At 42.1% G+C, this 18071-nt stretch overlaps 1 protein-coding gene across 5 annotated transcripts; it reads right to left on the bottom strand.

Annotated features, from left to right (window-relative positions):
* Nucleotides 1-5701: 5701 nt before the first annotated feature.
* On the bottom strand, nt 5702-17835 carry LOC135701387 (mannosyl-oligosaccharide alpha-1,2-mannosidase IA-like). Of its 5 annotated transcripts, none has more exons than XM_065222166.1 (2): nt 17393-17835; nt 5702-6606 (listed from the first exon to the last, which is right to left on the bottom strand). In XM_065222166.1, the coding sequence occupies exon 2, from the start codon at nt 6487-6489 to the stop codon at nt 5737-5739; it is 753 nt and encodes a 250-aa protein (XP_065078238.1). In that variant the 5' UTR covers nt 6490-6606; nt 17393-17835; the 3' UTR covers nt 5702-5736. The 5 variants fall into 5 exon arrangements, with proteins under 5 accessions (XP_065078238.1, XP_065078239.1, XP_065078243.1 ...); XM_065222167.1 differs by having other exon boundaries at nt 17512-17835; XM_065222171.1 differs by having other exon boundaries at nt 17660-17835.
* Between the last annotated feature and the right edge of the window lie 236 nt (nt 17836-18071).

Genomic DNA, 18071 nt, shown 5'->3' with positions numbered 1-18071 from the left:
GCGCCGGCCGTGTCCGAATGCAGGTCAACTAGGGAATGGGAAGGAATGTGTTGACGTGGTACTCGCTGTGAAGGAAACCGAGAAATCCTCTGCGCTTCCACGAGAAATCCTCTGCGCTTCCACGAGAAATCACTGGGATGTTGGATGTGGGGAAAGGTTGCACGCACACGCAGGGATCGTTTTTGGTAGAGCGATTATAATACACAAACACACACACACACACGCGCGCGCACTCATCCAATTTCTATTTTTAGATCAGGACCCACACTGTGGTAAGTGATGCGATCGGTGTTAAAGAAGAATTTGTTTTAATTAAAATCTAGTCGGTATAGAATAAGGCAAAGTGAAAAATTGCAAGGAAGGGGACGGGCCTGGGATTGAACTCCCGACCTTCTGCTCAGTAAGCAGAAACGGTAACCACTGAGCTACCGAGTCTCGTCTGTTGGGGGGAGTTGAACCCCTGCGTCCATTATTTGAACTTTTGTGGTACCCCTGTATACTGTTCGCATCATGCAAGCTGACCACCTGTTAATGAGTGGACAGCTAATTGCCTGGACACGTCCTTTCCCAGTTAGGCATAATATGGTTTATGAAACCAACTACCTTTTCAGGATTAGCAGACCAAATTCCACTAGATTGTAAGATAACACTTCCCAGAAATTTAGATCTACGCATGTGTAATGCACTACAACTGCAAAGCAGATGTTTCTAGGTTTTATGTTCTTGAGAGCTTGAGCTTGAGCTTGGATGACCGGGCATTTCAGTAGTTGCTACTCCGTGATTGACAAGAACCAGCGAAATTGCACATAGGTCCAAACTAATGGGGCCTGGGATGAGCTATCCATTCTCTATGTACACGTTTTAAAGGTTCAGTCAATAACGGCGCCGGCCACGTCCTTACGGTCATCGGGGGAAGGGAAGGATTGTTAGTTCGACAACCGTTGTTACTAGAGACCGAATACACCTCTGCATCTCCACGGTTGTCACAGGAGGGACGTTTTGTTAGTAGGGAGGATAAATGAGATCTGGAATCACTTTGGAAAGTGACGCGATCTTTTAAAGCAATTATGCAATCCTACGAGCGCAACTGTGTAAGGGGCTTGGGATTAAACCTATGATTTTCTGCCCAGTATGCAAAAACGGCTACCATTAGGCCACCGAGCCCACATAAGACTAATACGACCTACAAAAAAAATCATATAAACACATACAGTGAAAGATGGAGAGTTTGCACCGCCGGGGAACTCTCCGTCGGAGTAGGCTGAATCCATCGCCGGAGGTTAGCTGAGTAGACCGCGAATACGCTGGGAGCTCACAAAATGGAGAGACGATCAGCGAACTATAAGCGCCAGTTAACTGAGGTTAAGTAAAGTGAGACGCGTAATGCACAGCAACCGAAGTAATGCGATAAGTGGTCCCGAAAGATAACGGTCCATACTCTTCCGTTTGTTCTGTAATGCATCAGTTGTGTGGTAGTTTGCCTTCTGAGAAGACTCTAACTATCGTTAGATATTTAGTAGCCGAAGAAATTGAGAGACACCCCGACTCTATAGTTCAATCATGTGGGTTACCCTGTGAATCACAGGAGGAGGTATCCCATTTTGTATTCCTACTACGTATAGGATGCCAGGACGGAGGCATGGCCACGCTTGTTGTGCTTTCTGCGCTGTTTGAAATAAGAATATACATATGTCCAAGTTCTTCACGGAATACTTTCCGTTACGATCCATCAGCCCACGTTCTCACTGTACCTGTGCTTGAAGATTTGGACAGCTTTCCACCTTTTGTTCCATAATCCGACTGATTAAAAAAGGGAAAACCGGCTTAAACGTCGTTTTACCGGTATTACCAAGCCGAAGGCGGCGGATTCGATTCCCGGTCCGGTTGAGGGAATCTTTCGGGTTGGAAGTTTTCTCGACTTCCCTGGGCATAGAGTATCATTGTGCTTGCCACACAATATACAAATTCATGCATTGGTATTGGAATCGAAAGCTTTCAATTAATAACTGTGAAGTGCATTTAGAACACTAAGTTGAGAGCACGCAATAAGCTAATATGCGCTAAGCAATAAGCGAAATGCGAAGAAGTCATTCAACGAGCAGGTCCCCACAGTTGACGCCGGAACGGAAAGAGAGCCAGTGAGGGTGACGAAACCGTCGAAACTAAATGCAATGCGCGCTCAAGTTTGCTACAATTTGAGGAGGAATACTTGCAAACCATTTGCATTTCATTGGTAACAAATGAAAGCAATCGAGCTGTCAAAATACCAGGTTGCCAAACATGCCATTTTTCACAAACAAGCAAAGCCATCATGATGTCATGGCACTGCTGACACAGCTGGGGCACAGTTGCGGCACACTGAGAAAAAGTTGCTGCATAATGTGTGTGTAGAGATTCGTTACGAAACTCACAGCAGCTCGTGGTTTCGTCCAGAACAGTTCGGGATATCACCCAAACCATGTGTGGAATAGTTCTACCATCAAGGTTACCGTTCGTTTATGGTATTTATTTATTAGGGACAGAATAAACAAAAAGTAAAAAAAGTTGGAGGGTGGTGTACAAGACACGACCGCATTGTTGACGTAGGACTTCGAAATTTTTGTTCGATTTTTTAGTTTGTTGTGTCGGATATTATTTTGGAATTTAGTGAATTTCATAATTCAACTCTTTTGTAGAAAATTGTGGTGGCCCTGAACTGTGATGGTTTCTTTATGGCAAGTATTTCTATAATCACTAGACCTCGTGTTTATTCGCGTTTATACATATCACTTGCACAGGAATCACTTTGGCACGGCATTTGTGACCAGCATACCTTCCGGTAGCATGAAACAGGTAAAAATTTGCCCAAATCTGCCAATAAATTTGTTTGTTTTGCATTTGCTTATAGCAAAATACTGAACTTTTCGGGAACATTCACGCCAAAGAACTCAAAAACACACTTTTTGTTACATGCCTCATGTATGTAACAAATTAAATTTTGATTGCCTTTCTTTTTTAACACGCCGGTAAAGTATATAAACTCTTCCCATCATGAGTAGTTTGCTATCAAGTAGCGACACTGGCTCCTCTCCTTGTGTACTCTCTGTACTTTAAGTATATACTCTCTGTACTCTGTATTATTTAACGATTCGGACGATTTCGAAGATGTCGCGCAGCAGGAGAATGCATACGATGGGGGTTTCTCATTTTATGAAAGTGAAACGGAATAAATTTAACCCGCCGATAAGACTACAAATAGAACATTCCATTCTAACTCTTTTCTGAAATGAACTTGGTGGCCGTTTTGTTACATTGGTGATAAGTTTTAACGTCCGAAACCGTGCGTCCCTGTTGCTTCAGAGTGTAGACGACATCCTTGGCCGTGACGGTTTTGCGCAAATCCAAGGAAAAATCCGGAGAGCATTTTGTGTGGTCGTTAGGGGCGTGTGGTTCTGAATTGGCAGCAAAATGTTCCGCAATTGCATCCTCTGTATTCGTACACGCCCGAAGATCGAAGGCGAATGTCACTTCGACTTGTTTCATCTAGGAGCCATTCTCTGATGACTGTGTTGGGGAAGCAGCATATGCATGTACGTAATTGGTGGATTTGATAGTTATTTCGAAGCTTTTGGACAGTGCTTGAAATGTACCACTTTTTCAATAGTTTCAATTTAAAAATCAACAGTCAAAAGCATTTTTATCGATGCGTGGAAATGTTTCTGATCCATTGGGGATATTTTTTTAGAAATTGGTCGAGGGGCAGCTAAGTTATTAACGTTCAAAATCTTTCATAATTTCATTTGTCGGTTTTCATAAAGTGTACCCCCATCGTCCCGAAAGACGTAGTCCTACGTCAAAAGATCATCATAGGGGTTGGGGGAGGGATGCAGGCTCATATCTCGGTCTTGCCAAGGGTCTTCCGAGATGGAAAATTTCTCGTTTTCCCCTGCGTTTTTCCTCAGATATTCTTGCCTGCCATTGGTTTCAATTGCGTATGGACTTCGATAGGAAAAACAAAGGATTTTATAGGGATGTAGATGGAAACCCCTGTAAGTGGCGTCGCGTAACCTCACTTTTTACCTGTGCACCAACTTTCAAAACCAGATTTAATGCCATAATCATACTCGAATCGGTTGAAAAACACACCTAATCTTCTAGTTAACTCGATATCTATCCATTGCAAGCAATATTTTGATAACTGTTTATGTTTTGAGAGTTAGTGCACAGGTTAAGGCGACGCCACTGCCTGTACTGCCTTTACAGCTGGGGAATGTCGATAAGTAACCTCAAATATACCATCAGATCTGGGCCCATGTACGGTTGCCTTAGCGCAATAGTATAGGATTTTTAGGAACAGATCAATGCAATTACATTCCAATCCGTGAGTCCGATATCAAGCATAATTTTGCAGAAGCATATCTGTAATCTGTATTCGGTTGAACTAGTTTGTCTCAAGAGGCCCCGATGCGATGGGTGGCCTACCGATCAGTTCTTGTAAGGCCAGTAAGGCCTTCCCTAATAAAAACATACCATAATAAAATAAAATAATCTTTTACGGAATTTCCAAGAAAATTCTAATGGATTTCTGAGGAGAATTTCAAAGGATTTCTGAAGAGACTTCCGAAAGATTTCTGAATAAAATTCCGAATCATTTCTGAAGTGAGTTTTGACTAGAAAATTGGAAAAAAAATAGATTTAAATAGCAAATTCAATGAGTAATTTCAAAGGGCTCGAATACTCAGGATAGTTTGAAAATAATTCTACGGAGGATTCCGTGAAAATTCTTATAATAGTTTCAAAATAATACTGTCATTTTTATTTGAAACCGTTATAAATCAAATCCTGGAACTTGAGTATATTTTTATTAAATGCTTTATTAATGAAATTTTTAGTTCATCTCAAACTTTGTTTGCGCTTTAAAATCTTAAAAAAAAACCTCTAGAAATCTTGAACTTGAGACAAAGATCTTGGAGCAAAAAAATATTTTAACGCGCCGTAATGTACTGATGGAAATCCTAAAACAAAACAAAATAGGAAAATTACTAAAATTTTGAGGGTTTGACATTTGTTTAGAGTTTTAGAATGATTATTTTTATTTGTGACTTATAAAAATCTATCTTAGATTCAAAGGTGTTCTGAGGGTAGTTTTGCGTAAGCTCAAATAAAATTTTGTACATAATTTCAAATGCTTAAAATGATTAAGAGCTAAATAAGCATATTTTTGCTGGAATAAGCTCAGCATTCCCGCTGTTCCGGCTACTTTTCAGCTTCCCGGTTCGTTGACCACCCTGCGTTAAGAGTTTTTCGTATATTTGAATTATATAAAATCAAGTATACTTTGTTATAATTGTTTAATAACAAACCTTCAACAAATATGCTAAAACTCAGTTGAATGAAAAAATAAAACACAATTTCAGTTAAATATAACTAGACGTTTCATGCGATAACCGCAACTACGAATGCCGTATGGCGGCGATAAAAACCAGTAAAAAGCCATGAAACTAGTTTATGCTTCAATTACGTTATCTGACAGGAATGGTTACCTACGTCGTGTGTTTAGCATTTGTCGTCAAGTTTGGACGAGCATCGTGTCTAACATTTTAAACGTGACTTTTTATTTACAAGCAAAATTGTTAACAATTATTCGGTGAGCCTAATCTTTCGGTTGAAACACGTAATTGCTAAAACCCCCGTCCACGTTGCCAGCATTTCTTAATTATTAAAAATGCCCTATCACACGCAAAGCGTGTTGTCGCCTCAGCTGATAAGATAAACCACGTCATTTCTTTGATTGCAGTTATTCGCTTGTTCACAAACACACGTACACACGCGCATCAATAACAGACATTCGCATCTAATTACATTACAACAGTTGTTGTTGGTTGACATAACTGCACTTACCTCTTTGACTTTGTTGCGCTTCTCGCGCACCGCCGGGTCCGGATCTTCCCCAACGGACGAGTTGAACGTGTGGAATCCTCCGCTGCCGGCCGTCGAGCCCTTCGACGACGAAGGCCCGCCCTTTAGGTCCGGTTCGTCGAGCATTTGGGGTGGTGCTACCACCCCGGCAGGACCTCCGGCCATCGGACCTGCTGCCGCCACCCCCGAATCGAGGACATTGTCAAACTCTGGTCCACTGGTGTGACCGACGTCCAGATCCGGCTTCTCCAATATGTCGTCCGGCATTTCCTTCTGAATCTTCTCCTGCAGCTTTTCGCGATCGTTCAGCTTGTGTGGATCTTCGTCGCCCTCCAGCAGGCCGTGGGCCGGCGGTGGCGGAGGAATGAAAATTTCCGGCCCCGCCTTCTGGAACTGTTTGTACACTTTCAGTACCCGGTCGGCACCGAAGTTGTCCGGCAGAAAGAAGAAACCGCCGAAACAAACGAAACCGAACGTGAGCAGCACCAGCAGGATGAGGCACTTCTCGCTGGAGCGGAACGAACGGCGCACGGCAAGCAGCGGATTCGGCGGTTGGCTGGTGCCGCCTATTCGCTGGTACGTGGGCAACATGATTCACTTTATTTTACTTTACTTTTTGGGGGTCAGTCTTTTTTTTTTTTTGGATCACTTTCAGCGTTTAGTGCCGTTGTTGTTTGCTGTTGCGGTGAATTGCTTTTACTGATGAGGCTGTCGGATGAAGAGATAAGCGATCACTTTCGATTTCACTTCCGTGTCTGTGTGTGTATGTGTGTGGCGGCCCCGAGTTGCGTTGCTTTGGGGATTGTTGCATGTGCGAGTTACGGCTAATTGTGTTTGTTTTTTGGGAAGCTAATGATGACGATTGTTAGGTTTATTGGAAATGACCCTGAACTCCGTCTCGGTACCACGATCGACGGCAGTGCTGTAATATTTGAACCATCTTGAGAATCTCTTATTGCACCCAACTGTGCCAAAATCATAAGAGCAATGAATTTTACACGTTCGTTTTAGAATTCTTTACTTTCAGTATCACCGGAGATCCTACAAAGTTTTCCCCTCTGCGGAAAGCCTTGAATTTGTTTCTGGAAAATCTTGAAGCCTTCTTCCAGAAGCTCCTTATACTAGAAATTCATAAATTTCCTTCTGAATATTTCCAAACTTCCCCCTGGAAGTTCCCCGTAACACTTCCTGGAAGTCCCAAAAACTTCCACCTGGAAGTTCTCCAAACATCCTGCGGAAACTTCCCTCTAGATGTTCCATAAGGATAGCATAGAACAAGAAACAGTTATACATATACAGGATTTCCTCCTGCAAAGATGAAGAGCTTTCTTCTGGAAAACCATCAAACTTCCTTCTGATAGTTCACCGAAGTTCTTCTGGAAGTTCATTGAACATCTTTCTGGAAGATCTTCGATATTTTTCTATCTCTTCAAAAGTACCCCGTCCGTTTCTGGATATCTCCGAACTTCTCTCAGGAAAATGTTCTGTATTTCTTCTAGAAATTTACGCTATCCTTCAGAATATCTCAAACTACCCCGAAATACATCTTAGAAGATCCCAAAATTTCCATACGAAAGTTCATCGTACATCTTTCTAGAAGCTGTCCAAATTTTCCTCTCAAAATGGATCGAACAACCATCTGGAAGTACCTGGAACTTTTTTCTGGAAGTCTCCAAAATTCCCTTCTGGAACTTCTTTACGTATATCTCCAAAGCAGGAACATCCTGCTGAAAGTAACCCGAACCGAGCACATACTACCTAGTGAAAGACACAGACTACCGTATAGAACCTTCTTCCCCAAGTACCTCCAACATCATTCTGGAAACACTTCGAACTTACTTCTGGTCGTACCCAAAACTTTTTTCTGGACAAATCACCACATTTTCTTCAGTATATTCCTTAAGCTTTCTTCAAAAAGCTTCTCGAAATACCTCTTGGAATATTCTAGAATGTCTATCTAGAAGCACCTAGAAGTGTATCGTACATCCTTCTGGAAGATCGCCGGAAGTAGCTCGAACAGCCTTCTGGAAGTATCTGACACTTTCTTCTGAAAGAGACTCACACGTCTTTCTGGATACCCTCGAAGCAGGAACTTCCAACTGGACCCAACCGAAGTTTCTTCGCGATTAAATACTGAAGAATTATAGTACTTCTTTCAGCTAGATAAGCAACCTTTCTTCAGGGATTGAAAAATAGTCGCATCTAAATATAAGCCTTGCATCCTTCTCAGCCTCCCTTAATTCAATCGATAAACGCGCAGCTATAATTCTAATAAAAATAACCATAAGAAAGCGCTTAGCGACGTGTTCGGGGTATCATCCCAACCATATGTGGAATAGTTCTACCATTTGGGTAATCGTTCTTTTATAGTATTTGTTTATTAGGGAAAGCAAGACCATGCTGAAGGTGGCTGGGTTCGATTCTCGGTTCGGTTTACGAATTTTTCGAGTTGACAAGTCAAGAACAACATGTGAAAAGGGCATCTGGCAAGTTCTTCTGAAAGAGACTCAAACGTCTTTCTGGATACCCTCAAAGCTATGGTGATCCATGTCGGTTTGTCGGTGCTAGAAGTGCATCGCACATCCTTTTTAGAAGATCGCCGGAAGTAGCTCGAACAGCCTATCCCGCACTTTCTTCTGAAAGAGACTCAAACGTCTTTCTGGATACCCTCGAAGCAGGAAGTTCCAACTGGACCCAACTGAAGTTTCTTCGCGATTAAATATTAAAGAATCACAGTACTTCTTTCAGCTAGATACGCAACCTTTCTTCAGGAATTGAAAAATCGTCGCATCTAAATATAAGCCTTGCATCCTTCTGGGTCTCCCTTAATTCAATCGGTAAAGGCGCAGCTATAACCCTAATCTTCTTTCCTTTATTTAACGTCGGTCTCTGTTCCGCAATCTAGTGCCAATCACCGACGGACATCGATTGCCATCCATTGACGGCAATCGAATGTGCAGGAAGGCAGCTTCCACACCTGCGTAGGATATCGCACCCATTCACAACACACATGGGCCTGGACCAACGGTTTTACTTCCCTTCCGAAGGAAGACGTGACCAGAGATTTTTATGCCTCAGAAAAATCCCACCGACCTCGGCTGGGATTGAACCCAGACCCATCGGGGTGTTAGAAAGCAGTCACGCTTACCACTACACCACCGGCGCCGGCAGCTATAACCCTAATAAAAATAACCATAAGAAAGTGCTTAACGACGTGTTCGGGGTATCATCCCAACCATCTGTGGAATAGTTCTACCATTTGGGTTATCGTTCGTTTATAGTATTTGTTTATTAGAGAAAGCAAGACCATGTTGAAGGTGGCTGGGTTCGATTCTCGGTCCGGTTTACGAATTTTTCAAGTTGACAAGTTTCTCGAACATCCTGGTCATAGAGTATGATTGTGACAATATACTAATGCAAAAACGAAACAAGCTTAGAACGCTCTCAATTAACAACTGTGGAAGTGCTCGTGTCTGCTGTTGTTCAACATCGCGTTAGAAGGTGTGATCAGAAGAGCTGGGATAGACACGAGTGGCATGATATTCAGGAAGTCCATCCAGCTCCTTGGCTTCGCCGATGACATTGACATTATGGCACGGAACTTTGAGATGATGGCGGAAACGTATATCAGACTGAAGGCTGAAGCTAGACGGATTGGACTTGCCATCAACGCATCAAAGACAAAATACATGAAAGGAAGAGGTTCTAGGGAAGACAATGTTAGCCTCCCACCCCGAGTTCAGATTGACGGTGACGAAATCGAGGTGGTCGATGAGTTCGTGTATTTGGGCTCACTGGTGACCGCCGAAAATGATACCAGCAGAGAAATTCAACGACGCATTATGGCAAGGAATCGTGCCTACTTTGGACTCCGGAGGACGCTCCGCTCGAATAAAATTCGCCGCCGCACGAAGTTGACTGTCTACAAGACGCTGATTAGACCGGTGGACGGCCACGAGACCTGGACTATGCTCGTGGAGGACCAACGCGCCCTTGGTGTTTTCGAACGGAAGGTGTTGCGTACCATCTACGGTGGAGTGCAGATGGATGACGGAACGTGGAGGAGGCGAATGAACCACGAATTGCACCAGCTGCTGGGAGAACCATCCATCGTCCACATTGCAAAAATTGGGCGACTACGGTGGGCTGGGCACGTCGTAAGAATGCCGCACGACGACCCAGTGAAAATGGTTCTAGAAAGCGACCCAACAGGAACAAGAAGAAGAGGCGCGCAGCGGGCAAGGTGGATCGACCAAGTAGAAGGTGACCTGCGAACCCTTCGCCGACTACGAGGCTGGCGAACTGTGGCCATGGATCGAGTAGAGTGGAGACGACTTCTTCGGACAGCAGAGGACAACAAGGCCTTAGCCTGATTGGTAAGGTAAGGCAAGGAAGTGCTCAAAGAACACTAATTTGAGAGTCGGCGTAAAGTTCTGGAAAATAATTGACCAGGAAGAACCCACAACATCCTTCTGGAAATACCCCGAGCTTTCTTCTGGAAGTACACTACCCGCCATAAGTATGGACTCGCATAGAAGAGTATTGCAACACTCATTTCCATATTGCATCAGCCTCCAACAAGTTTGGCATCATCAAAACAAAATTCGAAAAAGCTGAAAAACGTGCTGAATGTGCATGGGGAAGGAAGCGCCTTTGGATCTTGAAAAAATACTGACTCACTTTTGAAAATTTCGAAATCACTCCGAAAAGTACTGATTCCCTTCAGAAATGATCGGAATCACTTAAGAAAAGTTCGCAATCACTTCAGAAAATACTAGATCAGTATAGACATATTCTGATTCACTTCGGAAAGAACTGAATCTAAGGGGCTGACACGCTGCCATCTTTTCGTAGGCAGCATGAAAAAGTGAAAACAAAGCAATCAAAGCTAGGCGCTAGCGTGGGCCCGCGGTTATGCTGGCTGTGACTACTTGTTATTAGATACACCTGACTGAAACACTTCATAACAAATCGTAATCACGTCTAAAAGAACTAAATCATACCAGATATGCCCGGAATCACTTCGGAAAGTGCTGAATCACTTCGATGAGTACTGAATAATTTCAAAGAAATCACTTCAAAAAAGTTCTAAATCACTTCGGAGAGTGCTGAACTTTAAAAAAAAATTGAAATCACTTCAGAAACGATCGAAATAACTTCGAAAAGCACACTTTGAAGCACTTCAGCAATGTTCTAAATAACATCGGAAAGTACTGAAAGTACTTCAGAAAGGTTCTAAATCTCTAAAGTACTAGATTGCTTTAGAAATATTCGGAGTCATTTTGGAATGTACTGAATCACTTCGAAAATGTCCTGAAACTCTTCTAAATGATTTAAATTCGAATTCACTTCTAAAAGAACCGAACCAACCCAGACATATTCGGAATCAATTCTTTAAGTACTGATTCAATAAAAGTTCTAAATCACTTCGGAAAGTACTGATTTACTTTTGAAAAAATCGGAAAGTACTGAACCACTTCAGAAATGAACGAAATCGAAGTGATTTCTAGTAGTGATTCAGTACTTTCTGAAGTGATTATAAATTTTTCTGAAGCGATTCAGTACTTCTAAAGTAGTTGTGGATGTGATTATAAACTTTGTGGAATGATTCAGTACGTTCCGGACTGATTCTAAACTTTTCTGAAGTGATTTAGTACTTATTGAAGTGATTCTGTACTTACAGAAATGATTCAGTTGGGGGGACCCCAGTCACGAGTTCAAATCTCACCCCGGACAAGTCACGAATGACCCAAGAGTGTTAAAGTTACCATAAAAACAAATGGTTCAGTACTTTCTGAAATTATTGCGACTTTTCCGAATCGATTCAATACTTTCAGAAGGGATTCCGAATATTTCTAAAGTGATACACAACATTCCGAAGTGATTCAGTACTTTCCGAAGTGATTGGATACGTTTCTGAAGTGATTCAGTACTTTCCGAAGTTAGTTCAAACTTGTTTGAAGTGATTTTGGACTTTTCATAAGTTATTCAATACAATTCAGTGCATTTCGAAGTGATTCAGTTCTTGCGGAAGTGATTACAAACTTTCTGGATTGATTCAGTACTTTCCGGAGTTGATTGATTTCTTTATTAAAGAGACTTTCAGCCGTAGGCTGGTTCGTCTTTGAAAAATAATATAGAAAAATACAGTTAATTCAAATTAATTTTTTTTTCACTTTCTTCCTAGCTGCTTATTTTTGCTCCTCGTCTTGACCGGTGAGTCCGGAACTGACAATCCGTCTTCTTTTTCTTCCATCGAATTTTCATTTCCTGCTGATTCATCATTCTGGCAACCTTGGTTCGTAATATATCGTTTCGCATTGTTGTGTTTTTGTTTCGTTGACAGCCTTCGTTTGTTGGTGACGGTTAGAAATTCATCCGATTCACTATCCGTCGATTCTTGAGCACTATTGTTTACATCGGAGTGTTGGTGCTGGGTGTTTTTGCTGGTTTCGCCTATTGTAGATTGGGTTTGATTGGTATCGAGCAATGTTTGTTCGCTGTTTTCATCGTTTGTGACCTTTTCTGCGTATGTAGGGTCATTGACAGTAATGCGTGATGTAGAGCTATTACACTTTTGTCGGGAATGAGCCTTTTGTCCTACAGAGTTTTGCTTGATTGCGATATGTAATCAATGTTGTCTCATCGTCGATCGTCAGATCGGAAGGGATGAGTTGTTTGAGCTTCATCCGTACTACACGTACTATATTGTAGATGCCGGGAAAATAATTCTTCCACATTTCTCTGCTGATGGAAAGAATAGTACCGTATGGTCGCATACTTTGTATAATCACCGTGTTAGGTGTTTTCGGAGGGAGATCATGGATTCTCACGTTAACGGCTTCGTCTTCCACGAACACACGAATTTTGTAAGCTTTTTTTCTCGCACAGCATAGTGTGTTGTAGATGGTGTGATGCAAAGTAGCGCTTGGCTGTTGCTGCATCTACCATCTCGACGTGGACACAGTTTCTAACATTGTGAAACTGGATGTTTAAAGCGTCCGCTATGTCCAGTTTCAACTCACCGTACATGAATTTCTGTACGGCAGATGCATCTGGTCGCTTCGGCACACTTAAGTCTACTACCAAGGTGTTCTCACGTTTAGCACTCATCTGATAGAAAACTCATTTGCATGTAACCTGATAACGAGACGGATAAAAGAAACACGTCTTTCACGCACGGGGTTTAGCTGTCAACTGACTTTCCGGAGTTGTTCAAAACTTTTCTGAAGGGAGTCAGTACTTTCGGAAATGATTCCCAATTTCACTGAAGTGATTCAGTACTTTCTGAAGTGAGTCAGCATTTTCCGAAGTGATTATGAACTTTTCTAAAGCGATTCAGTACTTCCGACCTTTTCTGAAGCTAATCAGTATTTTCCCCAGTGATTCCGAAACTGTTTGGAAGTGATTCAGTGCATTCCTAATTGATTCAATTATTTTCAAATCATTACAGACTTTCCGCAATGAAGTCGGAAATCATTACAAACTTTCCGCAATGATTCAGTACTTTTCACAAAGATTGTTAATTCTTCTGAAATGATTCAGTAAATTCTGAAGTAGTTCAAAACTTTTCCGATGTGATCCAGTACTTTCCGAAGTTAGTTCAAACTTCTCTGAAGTGATTTCGAACTTTTCATAAGTTATTCAATACTTTCGAAACTGAAAATTTCTGCAGTGGTTAACTACGTTTCGAAGTGTTTCAATTATATTCTTGGGTGATTCGAAATCCTCACACTGGCAAATCACGATGTCAGCGTAAGTAACGCAGTCATCCGCTTCGTTTTTCACGATTCGTAGGCAATCGTACCGTTGACTGAACTGAGACTTGTGGAGTCCGAAAATGGATTTCAGCTGCTTCATAACTTCTTCAAAAGTGTAATACCGTGGGTGCCATGACAGGAGGTAGTTTCAAAACTTTTCGTTAACCGGAACGCTGAGGCTTCGCATCAATAGACGGTTTTGCTGCGTCATCCAGATCCCTCCCGTTTGCGGTGAATAAATCTTCATACTTCGAGAACCATCGATCGTACGCCATACCCGCTGCAGGATAGTGATTAAATTCCTTGATTGTCACGGTAAGCGACTCATTAGCGATCTGTTCAGGCGTACTTTCTGGCAGCGGATTACCCGGAAAGGTTTGTGCTATGGTTAACTGATCTAAAAGCAGAAATAGCTTGTTCATAATCGCTTGATTCGAAATTCTTTCAAGACCACCCAACCAACCGGTGAACACTCGTGTTTATTTCAGTTACCGTGTGGACGTAATTTGTGATGAGCCCCGGTCCCTTTCAAATCGTATCATTATTTATGTACGGTCCATATATTTGAAATGACGTTTCACATTCATCTAGTGATGACCGATTTTCATTCGAATTATCGATTAATCGATTAACGAACCGAAAAGTAAAATATTTGTAATCGGTTATATCATGCCGATATAAGCATTAACTTCTCCAGAGGATCATCACCGAACATTTCAAACATGTGCTGCACTTTCATTGGTGGAAAAATGGTAGCACAGCGAACAAAAAAAAACGATTAGTTGTTAATCGAGTAATTAAAAAATGGGACACCTCTGATTTTGGTGTGTTTGTTTTGATAAAAATGAGCGCAAAATTTCATCTCGACCGAGGGGGCAGCAAAACCACAAAATTACCTTGAACACGGGGGGTATTCATTGGATGAAAGGGACCGTGGAAGAGGACACTAAAATAGAAAGTTTTTCTTCCGACAGTTTCATCTTAGTATTCATCTTTGACCCAACGGCTTCATCTCCTAGGCGACATTCTTGAAAATGTTTGTCGAAGCTCCCGGAAGATGTTTCAGCAATTCGCGTCGCCACAATGTTCCAAGTGAAACTAATCCTCGCGTCACATTTCAAATAGGCTAATCTACATTGATCGATTCTCTTAATCGTCTCACTTTTTCGTTGATAACTTGGCTTCAGTCATATTTCGGGTCTGTTAAAAAAAAAGTATTATTAAGCGTATTGGCGTCTTCCGGTGATTTCTCCTCGCCAAACTTTTAACCATCTTTTGAGCTTCGCTAACTGGATCTTGACCGGAGTCTGTAAAGGAACGGACTACTTCGTGTAAGCGTTTTCAAAGCCTCTCTAAATCTCCTTGGACGTTTTTTTTTTCATCCCACGAGATCCAGCAAATCATCGTGGATGAACGAGATCGGCAGGTAGACAGCTTTTCTGTCGTTCTTCTGGAACTTCGTCAGTTCAACTGCTACCTCTGGTGGATCGTTCTTTATAACGTTCAACAGATTCACAGACTTTAAGTGCCCAATTGTCATAAATCCGGTGCCCGAGAACAGTGGAATCCCGCGCGAGTCGCCCATCACCTAAGGCTCTGAACAATTTAGCGGATTTTTTAACTTTTGATTAAAATTTGACAGATGGAAAGTTATCGATTAACCCTGCTATCCTGATAGTCGTTATATTCATAGTCTGGCGGATAGAATCTCGGGAACCAATTGAGCTGTCAAATAGCGGAACTAATCGAGCAAATCACGACCAACAACAGAAAAGAGCACATCAGCTTTTGCGATCAAAACTTCGTAAACCCTTTTCTCGTGACTAAAGGTTTCGCCTACGCAAAATAACACCATCTTTGGGTTGGGGAAAGTTTCCCCTATCCGATGATGCTGGTAATTTACGTTCGATTGGCGAGGAAATAATAGTCAACGTTTTGTTTATAAAAATTGATAGTACCTTTTCAATTGTTGGTCTACAATATATTGAATTGGCCAGATTATTAGGCTCTGAACCATTTGGCGATTTTTTTAACTTTTGGTTAAAATTTGACAGATGGAAAGTTATCGATTGACCCTGCTATCCGAGCGTGGTTATTTCAGACAGACAAGAAGTTAAATTTTGACAACTGTGGCTCGAAAACCGGTCGATCGACAGCACGGGGATTTTCGAACATAGAAAATAACTTTCGAAATATCACTTTTAACCGCGAGTTAAATTTAACTCGGCAAATGGTTCACAGCCTTAATATAGCGACTATATGCTATCCGAGCATGGTTATTTCTGACCGACAAGAAGTTAAATCTTGACAATCGTGGCTAAGTTCTGCTCGAAAACCGATTGATCTGATTGGATTTTCGAACATAAGAAATAATTTTCGAAATGTCAATTTTAACCACGAGTTAAATTTAAGTAGGTAAATGGTTCACAGCCTAAATGTCGTTTTGTATAGGCTTGATGCATGCAACTCTACTTGGTGATAAGCATGTCCAGCCGGGAGAACTATTAGGATTCAATCAATAAGACCCTCGAGGACTATGAGCGACTAGAAACTCAATGAATTGCAAGAACCTTCCATAGCATTAATTACGAAACTCCTCGATTACCTGCCAATGCTTTCTACTATCCCATTTCCTTTCCTTCGGCATCATCCACCGCCAAGGGTGGAAATTTCCACTAGTTCATGCTCAGACTGACTGAAAAGAGCAGGATAGCAAAGAGTGGAAAGTTTCCACAATCTCTTCGGCTTTGTGTAATTATAATCCGAACGCAATGTACCACTTATTTGGTCAGCTGTACAAAATAAAAAACAATATGCCTGTTAAGCAGTATTCTGTTCCAAGTGTGTTGTATATACACTTATTCAAACACTCGGATATCTAAACGCAAGTTGCCATTATTATTGTGCCAACACGAAAAGTAAATTGTTTCGTTAATGGTAAGATTTGCGATTGCCAAACTTCATCTTAACATTATCAGAATGGATCTGATATTGCAAATTGATGTTATTTGTCAAGTTCCACCATCCAAAAACCTGTCTTCAGAAAAACCTCCTCAAACCGAGCAAATGAGATGGAAATCTTCAACCTCGACACCCTCGAGAGTAAAACATATTAGTTGCGAACTGGACGATAAAGTTCAGTTCAACACCATCGTCTCATCTTAATCCGTATCTCCATCCCCATCATCATCATCACCCAAACACACAAACACAGAAAGAGTGGGCCACCACATTGATTCGGTGATTTTTTTTCCCCACTCGCAGCGGCAGCAATATTCACTTTTGAACTCTCGGAAAGTAGGTTGCCACTGTGCTTCTATTTTCGCTTCCTAATCATCGATCGGCGGATTCACATTCACACCACAACATTCGCCGTATTGATTGAGAAATTCTGTCAACTTTTCCGCACCGAGCGGTAGCAGGAATATTATTTATTATGTAAACAATAAATTGAACAATGTTGGAAATTCTGCACACCTTGCTCTTCCTGTTTACTAATCAAATTTCCTCCTAATCAGATTAATCCGCGCTCCCACCAATACACAGGCACCGTACGATGGAAATCCCACACCGCCGCAATCTGCTGTTTGTTCTCACTCTCGGCTCGGGGGATTTGGAAAGGGAACTGAAACCCCCAGAATCCGCAATCACACAGAATCCAATAAAATCCAATCGACGGACAAAAAAGCCCTCGCGAATCTTTTTCGCTACGGTTTCTTCCCCCACAGCAGCACCTTATTTTTATTTTCTTCTGAGATTTTTTTCTGACTCTTCACACACCAACACACTCGCGTCTTTGGCGATGCTCGGCCGCCCTACCACACGCAATGAAAATTTAAACTTTGTCACTCACGCTGGGCAAAAAACGCAAAAGAAACACGACGCACTGGGCGCTGCAGGCGGAAGGAAAACTTCCTTTTAAATTTTCCCAATAACTAGCCACGACGGTTCTCCTCGAACGAAAGAAAATTCTATTTTTCGAACAAAAAAAAATTACGCACACGACGCACCAACGATGATGGAGGGGAAACTCAAATGGAAAATGTAGGCAGCAGAAAAAAGTCCTCCGAATAAACTCCAATAATTCCGCGTTCGTTCACAAACCCTCCACCTGCAACGGGATCGCCATTACGACTGGGTCTGGTCGAAAAGACAGCCGCCGCCGCCGCCGCCGAGTGGAGCCGAGCGTCGCCCGCTGGAGTTGAGCTGTTCGTTCGCGCGACGACGAAGAGCAAACACAAAAGAAAAGTACCGTTAACTGTCAAAATTTGCGAGAGGAATGTAAACAAAACTGCCGATGAAACGAGAGAGAGAACAGAAGAAGTTTGACGGATTGCGACGCGGCGCCGCCAAGAATATCGACGATGCCCAGCGGTGGTGATCGTTGGAGTTACGTGAGTCGGAAAATATGTA

Source organism: Ochlerotatus camptorhynchus, unplaced genomic scaffold (assembly GCF_037179485.1).
Source record: "Ochlerotatus camptorhynchus isolate MF236.1 unplaced genomic scaffold, CSIRO-AGI_Acam_v1.1 ptg000158l, whole genome shotgun sequence".
Taxonomy (NCBI): domain Eukaryota; kingdom Metazoa; phylum Arthropoda; class Insecta; order Diptera; family Culicidae; genus Ochlerotatus; species Ochlerotatus camptorhynchus.
Note: the sequence above shows the minus strand (reverse complement) of the source record. Positions and strands in the feature narration are given on the sequence as shown.